The 27247-nt window shown below is 36.4% G+C and overlaps 1 protein-coding gene and 1 long non-coding RNA gene across 2 annotated transcripts in view; one reads left to right on the forward strand and one right to left on the reverse strand.

Annotated features, from left to right (window-relative positions):
- Nucleotides 1–559: 559 nt before the first annotated feature.
- LOC145663544 (uncharacterized) overlaps nt 560–27247 on the forward strand; it is a 77189-nt gene continuing 50501 nt past the window's right edge. Inside the window, exons 1-2 of the mRNA XM_081729655.1 lie at nt 560–669; nt 23571–23790. Of these exons, the coding sequence (XP_081585781.1) occupies nt 655–669; nt 23571–23790 (235 nt within the window). The 5' untranslated portion in view covers nt 560–654. The remainder of the gene's footprint in view (nt 670–23570; nt 23791–27247) is intronic.
- On the reverse strand, nt 5281–10915 carry LOC145663543 (uncharacterized). Its single transcript, XR_014127177.1, has 2 exons — nt 10492–10915; nt 5281–5660 (listed from the first exon to the last, which is right to left on the reverse strand). It is a non-coding gene; the product is annotated as an uncharacterized LOC145663543 (long non-coding RNA).

The following is a 27247-nucleotide window of genomic DNA, read 5'->3' on the forward strand; positions in this document are numbered from 1 at the left end:
TAATCGAAAAGTGGAACAAGACATCATTAGTCAATGTTATTTTGCATGATGTCCCGTTATCACGAGTCACCGTTATCACGTTAGTAGCTTTCCGTTTGCAGTTATCTAGAAACGCGAAAAGAAATGCCGATTTTGTAAATTGTTGGAAATCGAAAGCAGATAAGTAAGTCGTAACAACGGCATCTCACGTAAAATAATATTGTCTACGGTGGTCTTGTTTCACTCTTCGATTGTCTTTTATCTATTTGAAGATACCACATAATTAGTGTAAAATTAGCAGTATTTTCATTTGGCAGTAATGGGGCTTCTCAACAAATTCACATTTTCTGTATCACAGAAACACATTTTTCTATTGAATTCTATCATATGCCAAGTCAATTCATTCTGAATTATTACCTACCCCCGTAAGAGATTACTTTGTGTAATCCTCCTTGATCTACTTGGATTTCCCCTTCCCCCTGAGAGGCTTCTTATATAAGGTTTGTGAGACTTACTTAATAAAACCCATTATTCAAACAAGTATTTTGTTGTAAATTTTTGATTTTATATATTTCTATGGAAATTTAGAAAAGTGTTGGTAAATCAAAGAGAAAACATAGCTTTGCTCCGAAGTATTTTAGTTTTGAAGATTTTCTACGTGATTTTGTACACAAAATGGCGGATGATGAGGTAATGTGAAGAAGTGTTTTTTTTTTTTTTATATATATACATGTTTAAAAATTATTTAATTTTATACATTGAGTATAAAAAGATGTCTTAAACAGTAGACAACAAAGCAGATTTCAATGGAATATTAGGGACATGGTAGTTTATTGCTACAGAGATCATATCTGATCCTTGGTTCGAACTTAACTCATATGAATGAAGTTCCCCCATTACCTTTCACCAATTCTTCCACGAAAATTCTTCTTCATTAATCATCCTTCTACTAATAGCCTAAAGCAGTAGTCGCGAAACTTAGGAAGCGTAGAGTGAGTATTATAAGAGGCACCACTTCCTATACAACGAATGGAAATTCAAATTTCTCCCAGAATGCCACAAAACTGACTCTAGCGCCTCTACTGGTAGGAGTCGTAAGTCGCTTGCATCGTCTGCTTCTAGCGTTGTCTGCTACCAGCAGCGAGAACACCGTCTTTTCATGTTCTCGTTCATAGGACAGTTTGTGCATGCGGATAAAGCCGTCCCCGTTGTTCTAATGGCTAGCGCGTGTCATTGGTGCACGTGGTTCCGAGTTCGATTCCCGACGTTAAAGTGCATAAAATTAATTTCACAATAATTTAATTAATCATCCGTCATCTTTAGCCTCAAGCGCATAAGTTATATTAGGGAAATAAAAAAGAGAAAATTTATTCTGCCAATAGTTTCGAGTAGCATGTCCTTAATTATACCATATTGTACTTATATTCTGAATGGCAAAATAAATTAATAGTATAGCATATTTATTGTAGGAGAGGATTAAAGTGGTACTGTCTAATTTTATGAGGAGACACGGTGGCTGAGTGGTAAAACTGTGCTAGTTCGCTTAGCTTGCGACAAGCGGGTTTTGTGGTTGACGAACAAAAACGTATACGTGGGTTTTCGCGGTATTCTGCAGTTTCCTCCCACTTTTTCATTCCACTGTTCACTCATTGTTGTCATCACCGTCTGACTCGGTGCATAATTAAGTAAAAGTAATAATAACTAGAACCCCTCCTTCTGAATATATAACATGATAGACGAAGTAGAGGTCTGTACGAGGTCAGACTGGGCCCGCAGGCCGGTTTCGGGCTTACAAAGCATAAATCACTTCCGTCCTGGGTAGTAAATTTTTGAATATACAACCATAGTTCTCGGGCCTAACTTTGTAAATATGCTCTACAACGATACTTATTGGACCGTTCTTTCTGGAGAACTTTTAAAGCACAACTGCATAATTAAACCTCTAATTGCTGTAAATAAAAATACATATTTACGTTAATTATTAAATGAAATGACATGAAATATTTCAGTTTTACGTCCCACGATTATGCCGGTTAGGCGAAAGGAGATGGTGATTATGAGTAATGAATGAAATGGTGGAATGAAGACAGTGGGAGGAAATGGGAGAACCCTGAGAAAACCCACGCACACGGTGTTTGTCCACCACAAAGTTAATTATTAAGTTTCTGTAATTTGGGCTTATTTGATTATCACACGACCTCAGGCCTAAATGCTAACATATATTTCGGACTCGGGTGGGGGGTCACATTATAAATTCACTAACAATTCCGGTCCCTGCAGACCTCTAAGATGAAGTCGTGGCGGTACCCCCCCACACACACACACACAAAAGGATATTTACAAACACAAGAAAGTTACTACACACACGAAAGTCATGGCATTACTCTAGCAGACGGTTCTACTCAATTTCGGCACATTTACATTTTCAGGTTATGTTAGAGCTTTGTATTTCTTTTAGCAGATCATGCACTAAATGAGGTGCTCCATTACTACTTGCAGATTGACGGCGCAGTGTAAATAGTGTAGACGTATGGCATAAAAACTACATACAGTGCATGAAACACGAATCAATTTATGCTAGGTGGCCACTAAAAAGCACGAATGCTATCTAACCGAGTCAGGGCAGGAGCTCAGCAGGAAGATCTGAGCGGCGGCGAGGGGCTCCGTCCGTAGGGAACACACGCATAAACGAGGGTAGTGGAAAAGCACACTTACGCATACAATACTTTCACTATCACTCAAAATTCATTTCAATATGATGTGCAGTAATTACTTATATTCACACTCTCATTCCTTCACAAAAAATGTTTCACATCGTATTTTACCTATAAATGTTTTATTTGGTAGAACCGTCTGCTCGAGTGAACCTAAAATAATTTTGCGATTTAGTTATAGCTCTACTTTCGGTGAGTCCTATCCTACTTTAATACTCTAGTCTAGGGATGAAAATAACCACTCGCCTGGGACCAGTGGTTCATCTGTACGGGCGAGTATTTAACGCAGGGTGTCTACTGACCTGGAAAACTTGGAATTTGTTTTTGTACCTGGAATTTAACAACAAATCTGGATTTTTCTTAATTTTACATTTTTCACTGTATATAATAGAAAAGTCCTAATAAAAAAAATAGCAACCAGGGGGATATCTGGTCGGAGTTCTGTCACTGCTTCCGCTTGCTTGTGACATTTTTTTTTTTTTTTTTTTTTTTGTACGCTTCCCGTGGCAGAGTTTCCATATACCTCTTGAAAGTATTTAGGTGGAATTTTTATCCATATTTTGGGGCAGTTCGAAAACTCTTTTTGCTACATTAACAAATCTAGAAATCAGGGAAATACTGGAAACTTCTCCTTTAGGAAATTTTACGAAAAAGTAATGGACAAGTCAGGGAAAATGGAACTGGGAATCAAGGAAAATTTTCAGAAAGTGAAACATTCTTTTAGGTTTTGTCTATTTATTAAGAAAAGCCGATAACTGAAACACGAGAGGGATATTATTAAGAGCTATGAATCACACGTTAGTTAAAGGTGAGAACTCTGGTTGCTATTTTTCAGTTACTGCACGTTTTTCTCAACTGGCCTTGTGGAGGGGATATTAACAGTAACAACTTTTCTTTGCTTAAAAAAAAAAAAAAAGACTGGAAAATAATATAAATAGACCTGGAGAAAGCCTCGAATTTAAAAACAAACATCTAGTAGACACCCTCTAATATCATACCGAAGGTAAGTAAATGATTCCTATTGTGGGATGTGTGCTAGTAGCTCTCTCCATGGACTATTAAAATGTTGTTGCTTATTTGCATCCCTGCTCTAGTCCCTTATATACAGCCAAGGAAATACCTACCTGCCTTACTTATTACGTAACAGTCTCCTATTATAATTCAGCTGGGATTGCTCCTCAGAGGAAAATGCTAGCAGTTACGATTAAAATAAATTGTAGGTTTCGTGTCATAGTGAGAATGCCTATGTGTTGCGAGTTCGAATCCAGTTCAACCTTGACCATAATACATCTCTTGTCTGCTTTGGCCTAATAACTTCACCAATAATAATAATAATAATGTGCTTTCAACTAATGAATCCAAGTTGTATCACAAACTTCAACTTTGTAGAAAGGCTTCAAAACAATTTACCGATTTGATAAATATACATTTGATGTAGCTTGTATTTATTTATAGAATCTTCATATCGTACACGAATGGATCAGTCAAGTAATTTTGTTACTTCCGCTGTCAACAAAACTGCAAGAATTTGGCCTATGATATATTGTCTTTACTTTCATGCAGATAGATTTCTTTCCCTTCCTTATTTTTGACCCTGTTATCTTTCGAAGACCGCTCTTTTGGATTTTTTCTTTTAACTGATTTAGATATTCTCCCCTTTTGTCATATTGTATAAAGATCAGCGCAAAACTATGCCATTATATCGTTTGCAGTAAATTTCTCTTGAACGTACCGAAAACAAATTAATCTGAATGAAATGGCGGAAATACGTCATACTTGACTCATCCATTAGTCCTTTCTGAGTAATTGTCAAAACAGAACTTTAATTCTGATGCCACGGTTGTAGAGAACATCTAAGTTTTTTTGGATATCGATGAATATATGAGTATATTTAGTTAAATCCTTCAACAATACCTGGAACATACACACTTGATCTAGAAATCAATTAGATAATACAGCGCGTTCAGTGCACAAGCGAATCAAATCCATTTTGAAAGTATCTCTTCTTCAGGATCCCCATCGAAACTCCTTATAGAGCTTAAAAGATTCATAGCTTTGTCTCCTTTTGTGTTAACTTTGGTAATTGAACTTGTTTCCCTTGTGCTCTAATCGCCCCGCACTCATGCCTTTGGCGCACTAGGTTCCAGGTTCGATTCGCGGTGAAGAACTTTCGAAGGTTCTATCGCATTACTGTTGTTTATATTCCACCTTAAACTATAGGTTCACGTCTCATATAATCTTGGTAGTGAAAGGGATGCTAAACTCTAATGTAATCAGCAAATAAATAAAGACATTAATAATTGCCACTACTTTTTCCTATAATTACACACAGAGATCATAGTTGAAAAACACAAATACGTAATTTCACACTTATGGTAGCAAACGAAACAAATGATCAGCAACAGAAATAATTAGGCTTGAATTTTATTTAGACATTATTAATTAAGAGCTCTTTAGCACATTATCTCACGTTACCCGCGCGAGAAATGTTGCATTTAACCAACAATAGAAACATATGCTACCATAATTGTGCATAAGCTAAAGATTACCCTAAACCAAGACAAGGAAAGAAAATAAAACAATAAAATACAGTAATAATAATTTTATAAGGTCCATTAAGAAAGTACATGGAAATTGCGTACTGATTGCTACTGATAAAATGTGTGTTAATTCCTGTACCTCATTTCTCCTATTTAGAACTTAAACTATTCAAAATGCAGGCTCATGGACAGTGACGAAAGAAAGTTTTTTTTTTTTTTTTTTTGTGTGTGTGTGTGTGTGTGTGTGTTTGGTCTTTTAAGTCATACGAGAGAGACTACATTTCCAATCCTGTTCACGTGAATTAACTCCATTGACAGACATGCTGCTTTCCCATGAAGTCTGCAAACAGACTGCTCTCCTCAGATATACGTCGGAGTTCTCGCCAAAAGATCCGTTCTTGAAATGGCTGTAAGCCACTGCTTGCATCTGTAATACAAATTAACATAATTAAACCCAATAATAATAATAATAAAATGAACATACAGTACATTTTACTATCGCTACGTATTACTAAGTTTGAAATATTCTACTTACGAAAATAAGCTTTAAACTTATTATGTGTAGTAAAAATTAGCTTTCCTTCGGAATTAAAACACTACAATACCCTATATAGAAAAAAAAAATATATTTTGAGACCATTAACTCCAAATAAAGCAATGCAGTACATTTTCAAGAAAGTATCTTATACTTCTGAACGTCAAAAACTGAGAATTTATAGGCGAGATAGTACCGTAATATTTCTGCACAAATACAAGTGGCTGAAATTTAAATTGTTACTCAAAACTTACAGTAGTTCCCAGAAAGTACTTTGTGACAACTACTACCAAACAAAAGAAATTGAGGTGAATTTTTCTAGTTGTAGTTTGAAGAAATGCCCGTGACAGAAAATTTCCCTTTTTCCTGGAATCACCCATATATATATATAGGGGTAAAAGTGCAGGGAAACGTCGTCCCCCACCTCGAAAAAATATGTACGGCTTCCCCCCAGTACCTGAAAAAAATTACAATGGACAAAAGAAAGGCAGAAAGCAGGGGGAACGGCGTGACGTCACGCCGCTACCTACCGTCCCCCCACCTTTTCAGATCCACTTTCACCCTATATCTATCTATCTATCTATATAGGTGGCTAGTAAAAGCCATAATGCTACTAACCTTGTTAGGGCTTAATCGTAGCAAGGAGCCTGCTCGAGGGCGTGTCTATAGGGAGCAGACGCGTAAGAGATGGTGAGTATTTGCGTACGCGATGGTAGTGAAATCGTGGGTTTTCGCAGTGATGTGATTACCTGTAACACTTGTAATGATTTTTGAGAAGAGAACAATAGAAAGAAATGCAGAGGTCTTATTAAAAGCTAGCAGTGAATTGGGTTCGGAAGTAAACGCAGAGAGAGAGAAAAAAAATAAATAAATAAATACATGGAAGTGCGTCGGGACCATAACACGGCAAATCGTGGATGCGTTTATACTTTTGATAAAGTGGATAGTTTCAGATATCTGGGATCAATATTAACAGACGAAAAACATATTCATGAGCAAATTAAGTGTCGACTAAAAGCAGGAAATTCGTGTTATTATTCAGTTCAAAATTTCTTGTCGCGAATTATGTCGAGGAATTTGAAGCTTAAAATACATAAAACGATAATCATGCCTGCTGTTCTGTATGGCTGCGAAACACGGTCGCTAACTCTGAGGGAACAACATAGATTGAAAGTATTTGAGAACAAGATCACGAGGCGAATATTCGGACCCAAGAGGAACGGGAATGGGGAATGGCGGAATCTTCAAAACGAGGAACAAGGGTGGAAAAAAAATGATTTTTTTAAAAAAAATCATTTTTGCTGATTTTTTTTTATTTAAATCGATTTCTTTGACTTAAATCAAATCTTTTTCCTCGTAAATTACAAGTCGCGAACTGAAGAAAAAGCATTAGGAAGTAGTATTCAATGCTAATTATGCCATTTAAATGAAAGTATTAGGGTTGAATTTTGAATTAATCCCCGATTGTTAACCTCTGTTAATTCCAAGCAATGTTTCATAACCCTTTTAAATTATGTTTTTTTTTTTTTTTTTTAAAAAGGGAAATTATGGGCTTTCAGTCAAGCAGCTACATCATCATCCCTATTCCTAGGATCATGGTTCATACCTCATTCTCTTCAGAATAGAACGGCCTCAGAAACGGTAAAATTCACATTTCTCTATCATGTCTCTGAAGCGAGAAATTTTGAGAGAATGGGATTTTTCTGATTTTTTTTTTCAAATTTTTATCCCCTCTGGATTCCCTTGTGTTAACGCACATATCGCAAAATCAACTGGGAAATACTAAGGGGTGTACTAAATATGTGTATAAAATTTCAAGCTATCTTGAATACTAAGGGCGGGGAAAATATTTAACAATGAGCTGAGAACATCCCCACAATGCCCCAGATAACCCGCAAAATATTTAAAAATTCCCTCAGACATCTTTATTTATTCTAGGGTGATTTGTACATTATTCTATTCAGAATAAAAAAGATTTTCTATCATACCATTCAAATGTCTCCATCGTGTATCTGGGGCAGAAAAATCACGAAAAAAGGAATTTTATATTAAAAATATCCCTTTTTTACCCCTCTGGACCAACCCCCTGTTTTAAGGTAGAGATCTGAAACACTGAAAAATACTAAGGAGTGCATTGAATAAATGTGCAAAATTTCAATCTCGTACGTGCAAAAGTAAGCCCGCGAAAAATATCCCCCAAATCCCCCAATTCCCGTATAACACAGGATCTCAGGTAACAGTTTCCTGTAACATCCCTATTTATCCTAGGATCATGGTTCGTACGTCACTCTCTTCAGAATAGAACAGCCTTTCAAATGATACCATTCATATATCTCCATCTGAATCGCGGAAAAAGCTATTTTGTTAAAAATATCTTTTTTTTTTTACATTTTCCCCTCTGGACCCCCCCCCCCGGTTTTCACGCAGAGATCTGAAAAATAATAAGGGGTGCAGTGAACGAGTGTGCAAAATTTCAGTCTTTTGAATGCAAAATGTAAGCCTACCAAAAAATAATAATAATAGGCATAACAAAAAATATATTTTTAAATTTATGATGTCATCACACACTATGCTTTCAAAGTCTTAACTGGAAGACCAATCGGAAAACGACCATTAGGAAGACCTAGGCGCAGATGGGAGGACAATATTAAGATGGATCTCGCAGAAATAAGAATACAAAGTAGAAACTGGATCCAGTTGGCCAAGGACAGAAGTCAATGGAGAGCTTTTGTGAACGCGGCATTGAACCTCCGGGTTCCATAGGCAATGGTGTTAGTTAATCTAAGTAAACATGCAGACTAAGAAAAGTTCTATCAAATTATTGTTTTGACATTTCTTTCTTTAAGTGATTTCCCAAGACTTTCTACAGTCTTATTACCCTGACGCATGACCGACATTTGGGTATACATTGATCAAATGCGTGCAACCTGATGTGCCCTGGGAATGAACACGTGCTATTCTATTATATATGCAATTACAAAATTATTATTACATGAAGTTCGCTACTAGTGTCCTAGAAATTGTTTCTTAGACCAAGAGTTGCATTTATTGGTGCCGATTTATTTTATTAGGACTCCCCCAAATGATATAAATATGCTTTCGGACGTATGCTATAAAAACGACTGTGCGAAAACACAAACCAACCTGTGCTATGTGCCCACTTAAGGACGAAAATGCTATCTATTCAGAGTAGCAACAAGGAGGTTTGCGCGGAAGCGCGTAGGTAACGAGCAGGCGTATCTGCGAAGGAGGGTATACACATAAATGAAGATATCGAAAAAACATTTCATATCGCAATCACTCACTTTAACACCACTGTGGCCCTTGTAATGGTTTGACACTAATAACATTATATTTGTAAACATCACCCTGGTTTCCAACATTGTGGATATATGCTTCGATAATAGGAACTAATATTCTACGCAGTTCTCTTTGATACGCACTAACTCACTTTCACCATAAAATTACGATATTCTTAGCCAATACCAAATAAGCACTAGAACGTATAACACGCTGGGTCTAGACGCAAAACTCAAATCAAAGTTTATCTAAAGCTTTTCATAGCCATTATTCTGTTAATCCCCGCAAGATTTTCAACATCCTAATGACGACTTATGAATAGGTTAAGTTTTAATTAGTTCACTAAGTACATAGCTTTGGCGCGGCGGAGCGTATCGAAACTTAAACAGCTTCTTCTTCCTTGGAGGAAGTTGGAATTCTGAAGAAACAAAAGAAAATACTCTCCAGTACACCTACAGAATAGTCTGTTCAAAAAAAAAAAAAAAAAAATCTACATATTATTCACTAAGACGGTCTAGACTGGTACCAAGCTGGCACGCCTATTACAATTATTTCGGCATAAGCCAGCTTAGCACCAATCCACAAGTATGCAGATTGATAATACGCGTGCAAACTCATCTTTCCCTTACAAGTACGAACTTGCGTCCTTACGTACGAAAAAAAAAAAACACTGCGTAAAAACACTAACTTACATTAGATGGCTAGTAAATGCGAAAATGCTACCTTTCTAAATCAGAGCAGAAGTACAGTGCACGAGCGCAGGGGTTCGACATGGAAAGACGCGTCAGCGACGGTGGGCATGCCCATAAACGGATAGTAAAAAACTCTTGGTTAGGTGGCGAAAAAAAGCTATAATGGTATCTAACCGAGTCAGAGCAAAAACACAGCAGGGGCCCTGTACGGCTGTGCGTTTGTAAGGAGCAGGACACACAGGGAATTCGCAATATCGAGAATAGTGAAAAAATTTACATGCGATAAAGTAACAATTTTGAGCACGCAGTGATTTCACCTTAGTAACTCCTTACTTATAACCATAAAATGCATCATGCGGAAATAGTTCACTAGTGGAAAGTAGCATGTTACAGCCATAACATATTCTCGTATGTTTTATCCCTAGTAAGTAAGCACAAAATACTTGTTCCCTACATTGTACACAAATGCTCCAACAATGGAAATTAGTATCTTACACAATCCGTTTTCATATGCATTCAGTCATATGCCGTAAAATTATAAACTTCCATTACAAACTATTCTGCGGCATGCCCAATCTTTAACAAGTTACAAGTAGGCATTATTTACGTTATGGAAACCTAACTTTAGCCTCCAAAGTAAGAAGCTGTAATTTCACTCCTAATCTTATTTGGAAAATGAGTTTTGCCTCCAGACTTTCCATATATGAAGTGTGTAGTTAAAAGCTACTTACCTTTCGTTGTCTGTAGGAAATCTAAAATACGATACATCCGAGTCCCTTTCATATTTTGCACACACAACGCACTTGTATTATGCACACACACACAACGCTCGGCATTATGAAACTATAAAATGTTACACTTTATATACACAAGAATATATATACAATATATGTATATATATACACAAAGAACCACTTTTTATTTTCGAGAAGAACCACTTTTTATATAACCGACGCTACTCATCTTCGCGTAACGATCTGCACATTGAGTGATAACAATAGATTTGAAATTTACCGCTTTCACTGGCCGCTTCCGCTCTGAACGGTCAAATAACATAAACGATTAGCTTTTGTTTTCAGTAGTTCATACTTCCCGAACTCCTTTTAGTGGCGGCGCTAGTTGTCTACCAATTTCAGCGGGAAAGGGGAGTGGAATCTCTTACAATAATCACTCTACGCTTAGGAAGCTTCTGAGCTGAGGGAGGCAATGGCAATTGCGCGGGAGAAACAAGTAGTTGTTTTCCCTAGCGCCCTCAGTCATTAGCGTCAGCTCAGTGGAGGAATCAAGGTTAACCAACCGGAGCGTTACCGCGATCTACCCGAAAATGTTCCCGCGAACCACTGTAGCTCGCGTTCAACTGTTTGGCGATCACGGGCCTAAAGCAAACGTTATACTATTATTTTTTATTTACTTTTACGGCCTGTAATGAAGGCGAATGCTATAATTTCAGGTAAATACGTATGATAAACTTGAAATTAAGATATGGCAATACTTCGGGAAGAAAAACAGCAGATAAAAGTATTTTTTAAAAGATGAAACTTAGCTATTTTAATTGCAAAAGATTAGTGTTGTATAAGAGACGAAAAGTTAAATGATTTTTTTAGTTTAACGTCCCATAGTTATCTTTAGGCTAAACAAGACAAAGTAAACGAGACCAGAAGTATATTTTAAATCGAGACGAGATGAGAAACATAACAATAGTCATCTTGCTTTCGAGACGAGATGATAAAATTCACGAGTCTTGTGAATAACACTAGTTCATAGCCTTTAGATCTTTGATGTTAAACACTCTTTATTATTACATGATTCATAGTATAAAAACTATAAATTGATACAGTGATTGTAAATAAAATGAAAGAGTATTTATCAAAGTTTAAAGGTTTTAAGTTCCAAAGCTGGTCGTCCGTTTGTAGCAAAACTTTGATACTTTACCGGAAGGAAATGGATAATTCGCTCATCTGTGTGCTTGATAATAGGCCATGTAAGAAGAGCTGAAGTTGTGTTTATTATTATTATTATTATTATTATTATTATTATTATTATTATTATTATTATTATTATTATTATTATTATTATTATTATTATTATAACTGGATATAATCATGGAACTATTTGGCAAGTGAAGGGAACTATTTCGCGCGAGGTTACTGTTACTGTATGGTTGCATTGTGAGAAAGTAACGAGCATTTGTATTCTGAACATTGCTGCAGGTGTGCAGAGACAGTCCAGTTGGTATCCTTAAGCAGAGATGAAAATTTACACTCTTTTAACTTCAACAAAATGGGTCAAAACTCCCCTAAGCTAACCCGACTCTACCTTACTCTAACCTACCCTACTCTATTATAACCTTTCAAAGCGGTCCTAAAATTTGACGCTTTTTAAATTTTCCTAGCTGTTAATTACGCTTTATGTCGAAAATTAAGTGGACGACCAACTTCGGAATAAATGTGGTATAAAGGTTCAAAATTATTACATAATACTGTATATTCCAGTAATAAATATGATTTAAATGTTAGAAATATATCACAACTTTTGTGGACCTCCAATCATGCAGAACGACGCTGATAACTTCTGGATGAAATTAGTGAAGAAATCAAGGCGTGTACAAGAATTAAAATTGTACAAGAATTTAAAAAAAAAAAGAAAAAAAAAACGAGACGAGAAAGTTCTATTCAAGAATCAAGAAGAGATTAGACCTGTACAAAATTTATGAAACCAGACGAGAAAACATCGTGAACACTAGTAAGGATAAAACAATGAACTTTTGTATGAATTATTGTAATATATATAATTTTAAACATGCCTAGAAGATTATGGTACAATTAATCTACATGTAGATCAACATATTTTACTTCAAATCTTAAGAAATATTAGTAATGTCCGAGAGATTTAGATCTAGATTATCATATTTCCCGCGCAAAAAAGAAAATAAAAGTGTTTAGTGTCCGCTGATATCATGTTACATATTAATCACTAGGATTTAGATATAAATATATATATATATATATATAAAAGATGCATACAGCAAAGTATCGATTATCTCCGGTCTTTCTTTCCTCTTTCTTCCTTTTTTCGACGATAATTACGATATTAAAGGAAAATGTTTTAAAAATGTTGTGACAAAATTCTGTTTAAAGAAAACTTCGATGACAAATAAAGAAAAATTGATTTAACACGAGAAATCAGAAGCAGTTGACCGATTTCTCGTAAAAAAGTAAACTATCAAACTTGTAAGTACACAAGACTACTGTTTATTAAGTCGCAATTCTATGCGTAAACCCTTTACTGCAAATACATATTGTTAAAAAGCATAATTATGATAATTGTGTCCTTTTCCGCCCATTCTGTGAATTACCCGCGTTTGTTGCGCACCTAATTCCCTATTTAAAAAAACTGGAGTTTATTGTAATTTAAAGACGAATTATTTTACTATTCTTAACGTCCTGGATTGACAATTTTGCGTATTTTGGACATCCTTAAGAAAGTTTAGAACACTATGAATAATCGAAATACTGTAATTAGTTTGATTCATGCACTTCTACGTTTTTTGACAATGGTTGAAATACAGAATGATTCACGAAGAAATGCTGATCGTACTTTGGGTGCTGATACTATGGGCGATTCTAAGCTAAAAAATTCTCACGAACATAGGTTCGATTCTTAACGGCTTGCAGGCCACAGATTGTTAACCATTTTGAACACCTCCCTACAGAAAAGTTTTTTTTTTTTCTCTGTATGCAATTGCCGTTCTGGAAAATGCTACAGCGCATTGAAAAGGTAAGGGAATGACCTGTTGAATGCTGTATAGTATGGTACTGTAATGTACACTGAACCACAAAAGTATCTCCCAACTTAAGTGCTCTAATTCCATTACTTGGGGTCCAGGTCATTTCCTGTTTTGAGAACGCCTAGACACATGCAACCCATTTTATACGTAACACAGAGGAGTGGTACTTGTGGGACTACTGCTCATTTTCTATCTTTTTCACACCTCCGTAATTACTGAGGGCAGAATTGAGAAAACTAACATCTAGTTCAAGGGGGAGATCTGTGATACGCACACGTGTAAGAGTATCTGAAGCATTGTCAACTGAAACTAGACTACGTGAGCCATCTTGAAGCAAAAATTGAAGCTCACTAGGTGTATTGAGGAGAAATTGTTCAAATTTTTCTGGAGAACTAAATTTAAAGAAAACGCAATATTATTCACTGTTTAATTAAATACCATCAATCTGATCCAAATTCACGTGTACCTGTTCATCCAGCCAAACATGGATATCCAAAGCAGTTGGGCGTATACGTCGCGTACTTTTATCGAATGCAAGTTTCACTGTGTCCTGCCGTATACCACGAATAATGATGCACACAAAATCAAACAAAAAAGCTTGCCAAACAATAATTAAAGGCTCTAGAAGAATCAAAGCTGTCTTCTATAGCAAGTTAGCACTGATAGGAGTCACTTGAAATAACACTTAAGTAGCCGCACTTAACTGGCTACTCGGTAGTCACAACGAGCAGGAGTGAACGTCCGCACTCCTCCACGTCTACCGATAAACTCCAAACGCTCGGCTACGAGGGCCGACAGCAGTTGGCCTTTACTTTCCGCTATAGGACATAATTCTTGATGTCCTATCTGTATGGTCCCATAAGATCAGATGATATCTGAAACTCTTGGGATCCGCGAAAATGCAAGCCGGCAGACATTATTTTCGCATTCTTTGAATTGCATCAATACGTATAGAAAAAGAAAGCTCTATTTTTATCTTCCGTAACTACTAGTTTATTGTTTTGTCTTTGTATTAGAAATTAGTGGTAGATTGGCAAATTATGAAACTCGTATTGCAGAAACACGGGTTCGAATCCCGTCATAGCAATCATTTTGTTCTTAATTGGAAGGTATTGTTTACGTAATTGATATTGTAATTCTGTTATTCCTTTTTTATTATTATTATTATTATTATTATTATTATTATTATTATTATTATTATTATTATTATTGCAAAGTCAAGACTTGGCTCCAATCTTCTGATTGGATTTCAAGTCTTTTTGTTGAATAATCAACACACTCCATTTTGGAGGATTGGGGAAGGGAAATATTATCCTGTTGCTTTTTATTTGTTTACTTGCACGCTACACCAAGCCTGGATACTACATTTCATCTTTCTATATCTATGGGATCATAAGAGAGTAAGTGAATAAGTGATGAGATCAATATTTTTTGCGTATTAATTGCGTATTAACAACATTTAAAGTATCGGGTTGTCGGAAAAGTCATGACGTATTTCGGTAAAATATGACAAATGATGATTTGTGGATATACTAGAGTTATTCGGATCATGCAATAGTAATGTCATGATAGCTAAGATGTTGAGCGTTTTGTGTATTAATATTACTCTTTGTTTGGTTTGATTTACAGATTTGACCAGAGATGGCGTGGGGGAAAACTTGACCTACGACCCTTTGACCTACCACCCACCGTGACCCACTCTGACCACCACCTACCATGAACCACTCCAACCCACCAGCCGCTATGAACCACTAACCCACCAAAACACATCGTCATCAACTCTGACACATGATCCACGGCCTCTTCTCTACCGACTAAAGATTTTACACTTGTAATAGAACCAGGTTGTGAAATTCTAAGTAATCGGAGTTAGAATTTCTACGGTCAGTCGTTTAAGCACCGCTCTGTTATAATAACGATGAATCTGACCTTTGCAATATAAAATGGTAAAGTGTTTTATCATGGGCAAAATTACGATGAATTTCAATTAAATTATCATGTCCTAATTATTTCTTTGTTGAATGATTGATACTTTTCAGTGGAAAAACGGATGAAATTTGAGTCCCAAATCAAGGTAAGTAGACCAACGTACAGAAGCTTACATTTCAAATTTTGTCTGTTTCCTCACAACTTTATGGGTTGATTGTCCTGTGCTCTAAGCTTCCGCAATTATTATAGTAGAAAGCGCATGGTAAGCATATATGGATATATGATGCAAAGCACTGTATTTTTTGTTGAGTTGATTTTGAATTTAACGCCTCTTTCAGCAGCGAGGCTATATGAGATGTGGACCTACGGATTACCGTGGAATCCGAACTACATGTGCTTCCGCGGGAATCGAACAGGCTGTATTTTTCTTTCTCACTTTGTTTCTCAACTAATGCCGATCCTTTTCGATTATTTTTACAAACTAACCCACTATCAATTTACCATATATAAAAAATGCCATCCTCCCCATAAAGGATAATGTTAAAAATGCTAGGACATGTTTTGTTCATTTTCAATAAAGAGTTAATATACTGAATTTCAGCTCCGTAAGTTGAACGGCTTGGGAGATACTCATTTTTTCGCAAATATTAGGATTCCCACTATCCCTTAGGATATTATTATAATGAAAGCAATATGATAATATCCCAGTTTGGATTCAGGCCTAACTATATACCTAAAGCCATTTTATTTGACTGCAATTTGGCCGTGATGATTAGGCACACATAGTTACATTCAATTTTTAAATATAATAATTTATATATTACAGTGATTCAAAAATGTATTTTTTTTTCAGTAGTTAGCTTCTCTAAAAACTCACAGGTTGTGTGATTCGAAAGCCAAGTAGTTGTATAAGTCCTATTGCTATTATTACAATTACAAATATCAATATCCGAAAATACTGAAGTTCTTTTTTCACTTAGAGATACTCATCTCACGTGAGTAAACAGAAACAAACGTAAAAGGGAAATGGAAGCCTTGAAAGTAAAACGCAGGCAAATTCACCAGTGTTCAGAAGCATATTTTTAAATCACACTCAACCCTACTCATAGGAGTTAAATACGTGGTTCTGGTTAGTTGGAGTTATACGTTTCTCGCTACGTAGCATAAATATAGGAGAAATCAAGTACCTGTTACTGGTGGTCTTCGTAGTCGACCGTACTAGCGCAGTAGGCTGGTACTTATAATTGTTTTTGGTGAGGGTTCAAACCCGGGCCAAAAAAAGTGTTTTATTTTTATATTTTATTTTCCAAATTTTCATAACACGTTTTTCATTAAAATAACATGAAAATAATACTCAAACAACTGATTTAGTTACGTGTGCAGTTTTGTTATACGAATCCACAGTAAAAGTAGTAGTAGTAGTAGTAATAGTAGTAGTAAGAGTAGTAGTAGGAACGGGTTAGAAGCCTTGCAGGGCTCGTTTTGTTCTACCTTGACTGCCATGATATAAATTTCATCTCAACTGCTTCTTCAATTTTCTTCTTCAATTCCAACAAAGTGGCAATTTTCTTCTATTACTACTATAATGTACAATACATAGACCTGAAGGTTTGGACAATCGCAAACTGCAACGAATCAGAAACGTGTTTTTAGTTTCTATGGCTAGGATCGAGAGTGAAAAATATTATGTTCTGAAGATGCTGTTTACAATGCCGTGAGCAGAGTGGGTCGGTGAGTCAGAGTAGGTCATGGAGGGTGGTGGGTCGCAGTGGGTCACATGCTGTTGACCCACGACCCACTTGACTTACTGACCCAATCGAACTCTGGATTTCACAACACACAGAAGACGGGAGACCAAAATTGCATGTTCACCATATGTTATTGTTTTACTTCAGGCAAGGGAAGAACTCGCGAATGGTGTTTGTGATATTTATCGTCCTCAATCTTTCTGTGTTTTTGTTCTTAAAGTTTACTAGAAAAACTGTAAAAGTGAGTAAAAAGCGTAAAAATAGGAAACATAAGGTACTGAGGAAGGTTCGTCAAATTAGCTAACTTTAAATAAAAATATAATCCAGTGCCCTGAAACTTTACATTTCAATCAACATGAGTATCTGTGATATCTTAGAGTAGTGACTTAGGCGTTTGTTTCATAATGTTGAGATCGTGGGTTCGATTCCGGCTGAGACAATTAAGGATTTTTTTACAATTTGCAATATTGATACTTCTGATGTATTTATTTTCTCTGGGTCTTAACTCTGAGACGACTTCCTTCACAGGTTAAATGCCAACAACACAAAATTACGTCATCCGTATCAACCTTGATTCGTACTGTTTGGGAACGTACCGTGTTTGGACAAGATTTGATGAATACATAAGGGATAAACACGTGCTTACTGCTGTAGTATGGGCCAAAAATGAGTTTCTAGCTGTGCACGAATGGCAAATAGTGATCGAACTTACAACTCGAGTCACGAGAATGATCCTATTTAAGATGTCACCTCACCTTACTACCTAGAAGAAGGGCGAAACAAAATGCATTCCTGTTATCAGCTAACAAACATTTATATTCAATTTCTTGTTGTCATAAAATTATAATTCTATCTGTAAATCCATAACCGTAATATTATTGCGTTCATGTGTAAACCTAAGAAACATCTAACATAATCTATATCTTTTGTGTTCCTATTAATACCTTCGACTATGTTACTTTTTATTTCCTTCTGTGGTAATAATAATAATAATAATAATAATAATAATAATAATAATAATAATAATAATAATAATAATAATAATAATAATAATAATAATAATAAAAGAACAACAGAATTACAATACCAATTACGTAAACATTACCTTCCTATATAGAAAAATTAATAATTTCCACGACGGGATTTGAACCCAGGTAGCTGCAATGGGAGTTTCCTGCTTTCACTATTTTTTTTAAACAAATCGCCCCATCCGGAGTATTGTTCGCCACTGACACCTCATGTCCTTTCGACATATTCCAAACACTACAGGGACACGAAGACAGGAATACTGAGGACAGTTAAAATTCCGACCTTGCTCTTCAGAGAAATTCGAAACCCTAGTGGATGGCACCTCATGATCAGAAGCCGAACGCCCGAGATCACTCGGCTAGTGCCACCGGCTCAATTTGACACAAATTCCTCAAATGAATATAAGAAAATAAACTAGTAGTTATGGAACATAAACATAGAACTGTCTATTTCTACACGTGTTGATACAATTCAAAGAATGTGAAAATAATTTCTGTCGTCTTTTCTTCTTTGGAAATTAGAAGTTATGGTAAAGAAGAAATGTAATGTAAATCGGGACCATCCCTGAAACCGATGACGTAGCCTCAACTTAAAGAACGTTTCGTGATATTTTCCTCGTTGAGGAACGTCTATATAACTTGTTTTTGAGTTAAACAAGGAAATCTCGAGTAAGTCATTAAGACACTCACACAAGCATTAGTATCTTTTTGTATTTTTCCATGAAACGATTTTAACTACGTATTTGCTTGGGTGGAAGATGAAGTTGCGTGGTAGGTGAGTGGTTAGCGCATTAAACTTCTATTCGGTAGACCCGGGATCGAATCCTGCTAGGCTCATTTTTTTCAAGTGTTTCAATTTAAATTTCAATGCATACTCAGTGTGACAAGCAGGATCTCTTCCCTAGAAAGAAAAAAGATGTTGGAATAAGGAGAATTGGAGAAAGTCTGTCAATGGAGGTAGTCATTTACAAACTTATTTCCAGCAGTTGTTCTAGATTTGATATTTTCGTCTACTTTTAAGCATTTTGTGATTCGTGTAAGATCAGGGTTTTTATTTCTTTGAATATACAGTATATAATGCAATAATACATTACATATACAGCAATATTGAGATTAACATATGATGTTCATTTTGGACAACACGCTCTGAACCAGAGAGATTTATCTCAGAATGGAGAAATGTTTTGTGCGTCATCTACTCAAATTTTACTTGCATAAAGACCTGACTCAGTGCTATCAACTGCTGTCAGTGCCGAGTAAAGTTACGTGTAAGTTGGGTTGCATGTGGCTAGGCGTTCTCACAACTGCAAATGACGTGGACCCCAAGTAATAGAATTAGAGCACTTGGGGGGGGGGGAGAAAATTGTGGTTCAGTGTACATGATAGGAAAATTACAAAGAGAAAAAATCCAGTATTGTATCGAACATTTTCCCTTTTTTCGAATAATTTGTGGGAATTGGATGGCAGGGTTAATTCAATTACCGATTCTAACACATTACAACAGGCCTTGATTCATGTTATCAGTGGAGTATAATTAACAATTTACCATTTAATCTTTATTAATAAATGCTCTGTATGACTTACTAACTGTAAGAAAAATTGGTTTATAAAATATAATTATAGTATCGATTAAACTCAGGTGAGTAAGAACCATTTTATTGGTGATTTGGGTATTACATTTGATATTCAACTAACATTTAATCTACATTTGAAATACTTAGTTTCCAAATCGTATAATCGTTTTATTGTAGGAACAACGAAAACTTATGATAGACATATCTGCAAACTGGTGCCCTTATTTTCAAATTCACATTGACGACATAGAACGTACGGTATTCAGTATAAATTTCTTCATTATTTGTATTTAAAAAAAGACAATACATCAACTAAAATAAATACGGTAGGATTTCATATTCTGCTGTACTGTGTGAATTTTCAATTCCTATGTTAATTACCCGTAGATTGTCTGCCCAAAATATTTTACCGTATACATTTATTAACTATTTTGTTTATGTTCAAGATTTTATGCAATATATCGAATTAAATGTAAAATCTATGTGTTGAAGGTCATATACACTATTTTTTCTAAGCAGATCAAATACAGTTCAACACGAACATTCTCCAACAATTAGACTATACATGGTGTCCGAAAAATCCCTAACCATCTCTGGGAAGGACCCCCATCAGGATCCTGCCGCCTATAGTTGGACAATTTGTCTATGCCGAGCAGATGCCGCGGTCGGATTGCCGGCGCCGGACACCGGCGTCTTTCCGCGCGATTTTCGACCGCGACGAATATTTGCCTTGCCGAGCGGTCGGCAAACAGCCGGAAATGATCAATAAATGCGCCGACACCGCCGTCGGAAAGTTGCCTTACCGAGCAATCGGCAAACAGCCGTAAAGGGCAGTAAATGCACCGTCGAAAAAAGGCCGGAAGAAGGAGTCGGCAGATGGTCGGAAAGAGGCCCTTTCAACTGTTTTGCCGACTCTGAGGGTCGGCAATAACCGGCAAAGGGCATTTTATTTTACGATTTTCGACCGCTTGCCGCCTCGGCAAAAGGTCGGCAACTTTGAACAAGTAGATAGTCGTGCCGCCGCGGACGGGTGCCGGCTGTCTCCGTCGGCCCGCCACCGTCGATGGCGGCAATCCCTCTTTCCGACAGCGACTTCCTGATGGGGTCAATAATATCAATATCTTTCACATCCAAACAGAGTGAGCATCTCTTCGCGGTACACCTGAATACACGCTGCAACATAGCTGGAGGAATTGTACGCACCGATGCGATCACGCGATCATGTCTAATTGATGTGATTTCATTAACTTACCATGTCTTCTTTGATGGTATAAACACTTCATTTGAATTCAAGTGCTCCTTTTTAGAAATGGTAAGGGATTTCTCGCACACCCTGTATAATCTTCACAAGCAATTAATTGCTAAAGGAATATAGATTGATTTTACTTTGCCTTATGTTCAATATGTCTCTATAATTCGTAGTTATTACAAGTATAATATTATTTGACGCAGATTATTTATACAGTTATTTTATCTTTAGATGCAATCCCCATTTTAAAGTATTTAATGTATAATCACGTGCTTTGCCCACTACGGTATTCTCATATCCTGTATTAAAATGTCTATTGTATTCTTGTATTATATTAAATTTGAAGACATTCTTGTATCTTCATCATTACCTCATCAATTTTGCATGTATTCATACATAATTTGTAGTATTTGTATTTATTGTTTGTATTTTATTTTATTTCTTGTATTTCTAGTAGTATTTCTTTGTATTATAATTTATCATATTTATACCTGTTATTAACCATTTGATAAATGGAGCATATTGTTGTCAAGGGCATTGAAATAAATAAACAATTATTCAATATGACATACTGATTTTGTGATATGACATCAATGACGCTATTTTTGCGTTTTGAAACCACTTATTCTCCACATTTTGTTTTTCACAGGCTCAACACCGAAAGTTCTTAACCCATATTTTGCGTTTCTATCCTCAAATTTTGGAAATATTGACACAGTATGAGACCCAGAAAGATGTTCCCATAGCATAAAATTTAGGAAATGTTTTCGAGCAAAGATGGAATTTTCACTTTTTTCCTCGTTCGCCATACTCGCTGTATTCACCTGTCTTTTCATATGAGGATGATTCCACTTCAGTAATATATATATATATATATATATATATATATATATATATATATATATATATATATATATATATATATATATATATACTGTATATGCCAAAAAATCACACAGGCAGGTAGCCAGGATTTCGTGAAAAGGGGGGGGGGGTCCGTGACATGAAATACTGTGGTCATCACACCAGGGACTCGATCATTCTAAACTATTTTACTGGAACATATACTGGTTCGTTTAGCCAGGATTTCGTAATGGGTGGGGTGGGGCGTGACATGAAACACTGAAGGCTCAATAAATCTAAACTACTTTACTATCAACATATATTGGTTTGTTAGGACAATAAAATGAGGATATGTTGGTAAGTATTTTAATAACAAACTACGAAGAAATCTCGAGTAAAATAATAATAATAAAAAAAAAGTATTGAAAATGATTTTACAATATTTACGTTCTTCCTCTGTTCATTCAAATATAACAGTTTTCCTTTCATTACGACCTCAACTATTATAAAAAGTACACTCATGTCTAAAATGATTGTCGTATATCTATGACTGTCTTCTTGTAAGAATATAATTTTATAATGATTTTGCAGGGTACTTTTAATACTGATACCATGTGTATAATCGGGAAATGTATATTTGTGGTAAATTTCATAGGAAAAGAATTATAAATACGAAAATTAGAATGAGTAAAACAAAATGTTGCAAAATGGGCAAGAAAGTTTTATTTTCGTTTTATTGATCTTAGTTGCTGCTCTTTTGACAAAATTTGCCACTAACATGTCTTTACCGATTATACACATACTAACATTGTAAGAAATACCGGGCAAATTCGTTATCAAATTATACTCCTACAACTACATATTTATAGACATGCGACAATAATTTTGGACATGAGTGTACAAACTCAATAATGTCTTGTAAAATATTTTACAATATCTGCATTCCTTTCTCTGTTGAATCAAATGTTAACGGAACTTTCTTTTCACATAAATTTTTGTTTTTATTATTCCTTCAACTACTGTCTGTTCCAAATGACAGGTTAAAAGAGTAGTAAAAAATTGTTCTTGAAATAACATGTTTCATACTGCAAGGATACGATGACGAAAAATTATGATAAAAAATGTCCAAGCTGTTACACAACCAGCATTATGCTTTCAGAAGCTTGAAATCTCTCTGACTAGTAGCAGAAATTCTAAGAATTGCGTAACTTCCGGAAATTTCAAATTCCCTGACTCTTCCAGAATATCCCACTCATTTCGCCACTATGTATTGCAAGTAATACAAATCTCCTCATAAGAAAGAGTAACCAAAAGCTTTCTGTATTTTTTTTTTTAAATTTTTAACGCCGATTCTTCTTTTTCCCATTTCATTTCGTTTTATCCTTATTTTTTTTCATTTCTGGTATCGAAGGGGTGGTCCGGACCCCCCTTGGCTACGTGCCTGAATCACACTTTCTTGGTGCTCAACTCTCATTCCATTACTGAGTATATTACATTCCAGTATTCATATAATACATTCCATTTCTGAGTACACTACATTCCAGTATTCATATACTACATTCCACTTCTGAGTAAGAACAATTCAAAATTGACAGGACTATATGGACACTCTGTATCTTGTTTTTACTTAACTGGATTCTTACCTCTTGCAGAAAGAAGTCTACTCGACAGACTTACACGCGAGTGCTTCTGAAAGATTTGACTACGTAATCGGAGAGGATGTTGAGGTTGAGGACGAACAATATGAGGAAGAAGGCGAAGAGGAAGAGGAAGAGGAAGAAGAAGAGAGAGAAATATTCCTTAGAGAGAGTATGTTTGAATTTCCACAAGTACGTGATCCGGGAATTAAGAAGGTCTTCGCTAAAACTCTCGGTGAGTATGATACCTTTTCTATATTTTGAAATGATTTACAAATGCCATGTATTACGATATATAAAAATAATATTTTCAGATAAAAAAAAAAAATAAAAGTATGTACAATCGTGGCCAAATTACTTTGTGGATTAGTTTTTGTAAAGGGTAGGATGCTAATAGATCATCATTTGTAGAATGTTTCTATTTCTCTTTTAAAATCCTATCTCGAAGGGTTCGAGAGGGACAGAAAGTGTTAACTACGTATTATCACGTGCATATTTTAAATCACTGGATTTGACGTCACAAAATTTCGTAAATGAAGCTGTGATATTCTGAAGCACAGAATTCAACATGACGGACGCAGAAAAGCGGGGAAAAAAGGAATTTTTAGTACCCACAAATGACTTAAAAACTAGTTTGTGGATCATGATGTTTTTTTTTTTTTTTTTTTATATCACAACAGGTTATTATTTGGATATGGTTTACAAATATATCGAATTTTAAAAACTTAACTCTTAACCCTGATAAACTGTGTCATCGTGGAAAATTATTTTGTGATTTGCAATTATTTTTGGTCAGTTACGTCACGTTTTACTTGTGGAGTAAGCGGCAAGATTCTCCATTACTATAGGTAAAGATAAAAAATGAAATGAAATCTTTGAGTTTTACGTCCCACGGTTATGCCGGTTAGGCTAAAGGAGACGGTGATGATGAGTAATGAATGAAATGGTGGAATGAAGAAAGTGGGAGGAAACGGGAGTACCCCGAGGAAACCCACGCACACGGTGTTTGTCCACCACAAAGTTCACTTGGCGGAGACGGGGATCGAACCCGGGTCCCCTAGTACCATATAGGTAAAGATACAAGTTTTTAATTAGTACATTACTACAATATATATATTCAGGGGCAATTGATCCTCCTGCCATTTCTAAACGAGCACCTATTTTTTTTTTTTAATTTGGTGACATGTCATCCCTTAAGGCAGAATGCTAAAAATTTGAATTTTTCTGAAAACTTACTCAGAGGAGAAATTTTACTATTTTATTTAAAAAGTCTCCGGCCAAAGAAGCACAATGTTTGGAATTTTGTGAATTCACATAAAATCTGGAAATTTAGCTCCAAAAAAAGGAGAAAAATTTTCCTATTATCATTTCCTTTTTCTTTCTCACACTGTTGGACACGAATGCATTAAATTATATATATATTTCGCCGGGTTATTTCAAAACTAAAGGTGACCGGTGTTGCGGTTAACACAGGCCGATGTTACCGATTTGACACAAAGACGGTGTTTAGTGATGCAAGAAAGCACCGCAATGGTGTTACAGAACTAGGTAGTTGAACGAAGGACCCACCCAACACAAGTACATACTGATCATGTGTAAAGAATGTTCCTCGAGGTACATTGGAATGTACATGATAGGTACGTGAATAGAGCAATCATGTGAAATACACATGTAAGGAATAAGGTTACTTCCGCCCAAAAGTACGTGCATGACACATACCGAGGAATGTATCTATTATGTGTATATCACGTACCGTGTATGTACTTGACACATTTACTTGGCATTGGCATGTGCCAGGAATGTACTAGGCATGTCAGTAATGTTCCTTAGGGCAGTGCTATGCAACTGGGGGTGCGAGTACTTAAATACTAAAACCTTAACGCTTCATTTTTACGTTCGAATTTAGAAGCTTGTACTTTTAAAAAAAGCCAAGCAACTAACACTGAAAATATATGCCCTCCTCCGGCATCTCTGTGACAATTTGACTATCTATTCAAATACTACAGTAACATTTAGGAGCTTAGCTTAGCTTAGCTTAGCTTGAAAGTGTAGTTTTGTGTCGAGTATCGGACAAAAGTCCCTGACTCGATGACAGCTATAGAAAAGAAAATGAATAGACCTGTGGGGGGTGAGTTAGAATATGAGATACGACGACGTCATGTGACCTTCAGCTGCAACTGTCGCAGTGAGGGGGAGAGTGTGGGTATAGAGTTATGCTACAACCGTGGCGTCCTGTAAATTCGTCGGTGTGTATGCGCTGTGCCAATGGCTGCTATAGCGGGGTTGACATGGCGGGGAAGGTTGGCCCAAAAACGAGTATGGTGTTGATGTAACACGTCCCGGATAGGATATATGTTTAAGTCCTCTAAAAGTTGACGATTACGCGTATATCGGTCATGGCCTGTTATGATACGAGCTGCCCTGGTTTGCACACTCTCGACCGTGCGCAAGTGACTGAGTGCCGCATGTTGCCATGCTGGACATGCGTAGGTGATTGTGGACAAAATTACCATTTTAAAGACGTGGAGTCTTGTGTCATGACTTAAGGCACTGCAACGCAGAATAGTATAGAGGGCAGACAATTTTCGAAGGGCTCGGTGTTTAATGTCCCTGATATGAAGACCAAAAGTAAGGCCTCGATCTAATATAACTCCCAAGTATCTAGCATGCAGACGGTGCGGAACTTCAATGTTGTCATAGTATAAACGATGGATGGCTCTGCTGCGTCTTTTGCTATAGCAGACTGCAACGCTCTTATCCGCGTTGATTTTTAGCCGCCAGATGGTAGCCCAACGTTGAAAGACATTGAGTTGTCGCTGCATGTAGTGGTAGGAAAGACGAAGATTGCTGCTGTTCGTAAAGAAAGCAGTGTCATCGGCGTATGTTGCAGGAAAACAGTGTGGCACAATGGGTAAGTCTGCGGTGTATAAAGTGTAAAGCAGAGGCGAAAGAACCGCGCCTTGAGGCACACCAGCTTGAATTGGTTTGGGAGCAGACTTGGTCTGTCCCACAGAGACATGGAAAAAGCGATGAAAGAGGTATGAAGTGAGGAGTTTGAGATAAGGTAAAGAGAAGCCTTGTAAGCGAAGCTTATAAATGAGGCCTGGTAACCACACTTTATCAAACGCCTTCGAGATATCAAGGTATACACCCACAACATATTGTCGTCGATTAAAAGAGGTAGTCAGGTGGTCGACTACCCTCACTAATTGACTTGTTGTGCTGTGGTTAGCACGAAAACCAAATTGATGGTGGGGGAGTATATCTAGAGTGGTGACGTGCTCGTGAAGTCGGGCGAGAAGCACTCGTTCGAAGAGTTTGCTCACATGAGATAATAGGCTAATTGGTCTATAGTTTTCTGGGAGAGTCGGATTTTTACCTGGTTTAGGGAGAAGAATGACTTTCGCTTCTTTCCAAGCACGGGGAAAGTAGCAAACCTGAAGGATGCCTGTAAATAAAGCAGCAAGATAGAGGAGTAGCTTCCGTGTCCCATGTTTCAGTAGTTCTGGGCGGATCTGATCAACTCCAGGCGCTTTTTTGTTGGGCAAGTGACAAATTTGACGCTCAACTTCCCTTGGTGTTACGACCTCGGGCAGGGGAAGTATTGGTTGAAAATGGAGCATGCGCATAGTGGCCCGAACGTCCTGCCGAATGTGAGGAACGACAGGAGTCGCATTAGGTGTAAACTGGCG

Source organism: Thermobia domestica, chromosome 11 (assembly GCF_964235325.1).
Source record: "Thermobia domestica chromosome 11, izTheDome1.hap1.1, whole genome shotgun sequence".
NCBI lineage: Eukaryota > Metazoa > Arthropoda > Insecta > Zygentoma > Lepismatidae > Thermobia > Thermobia domestica.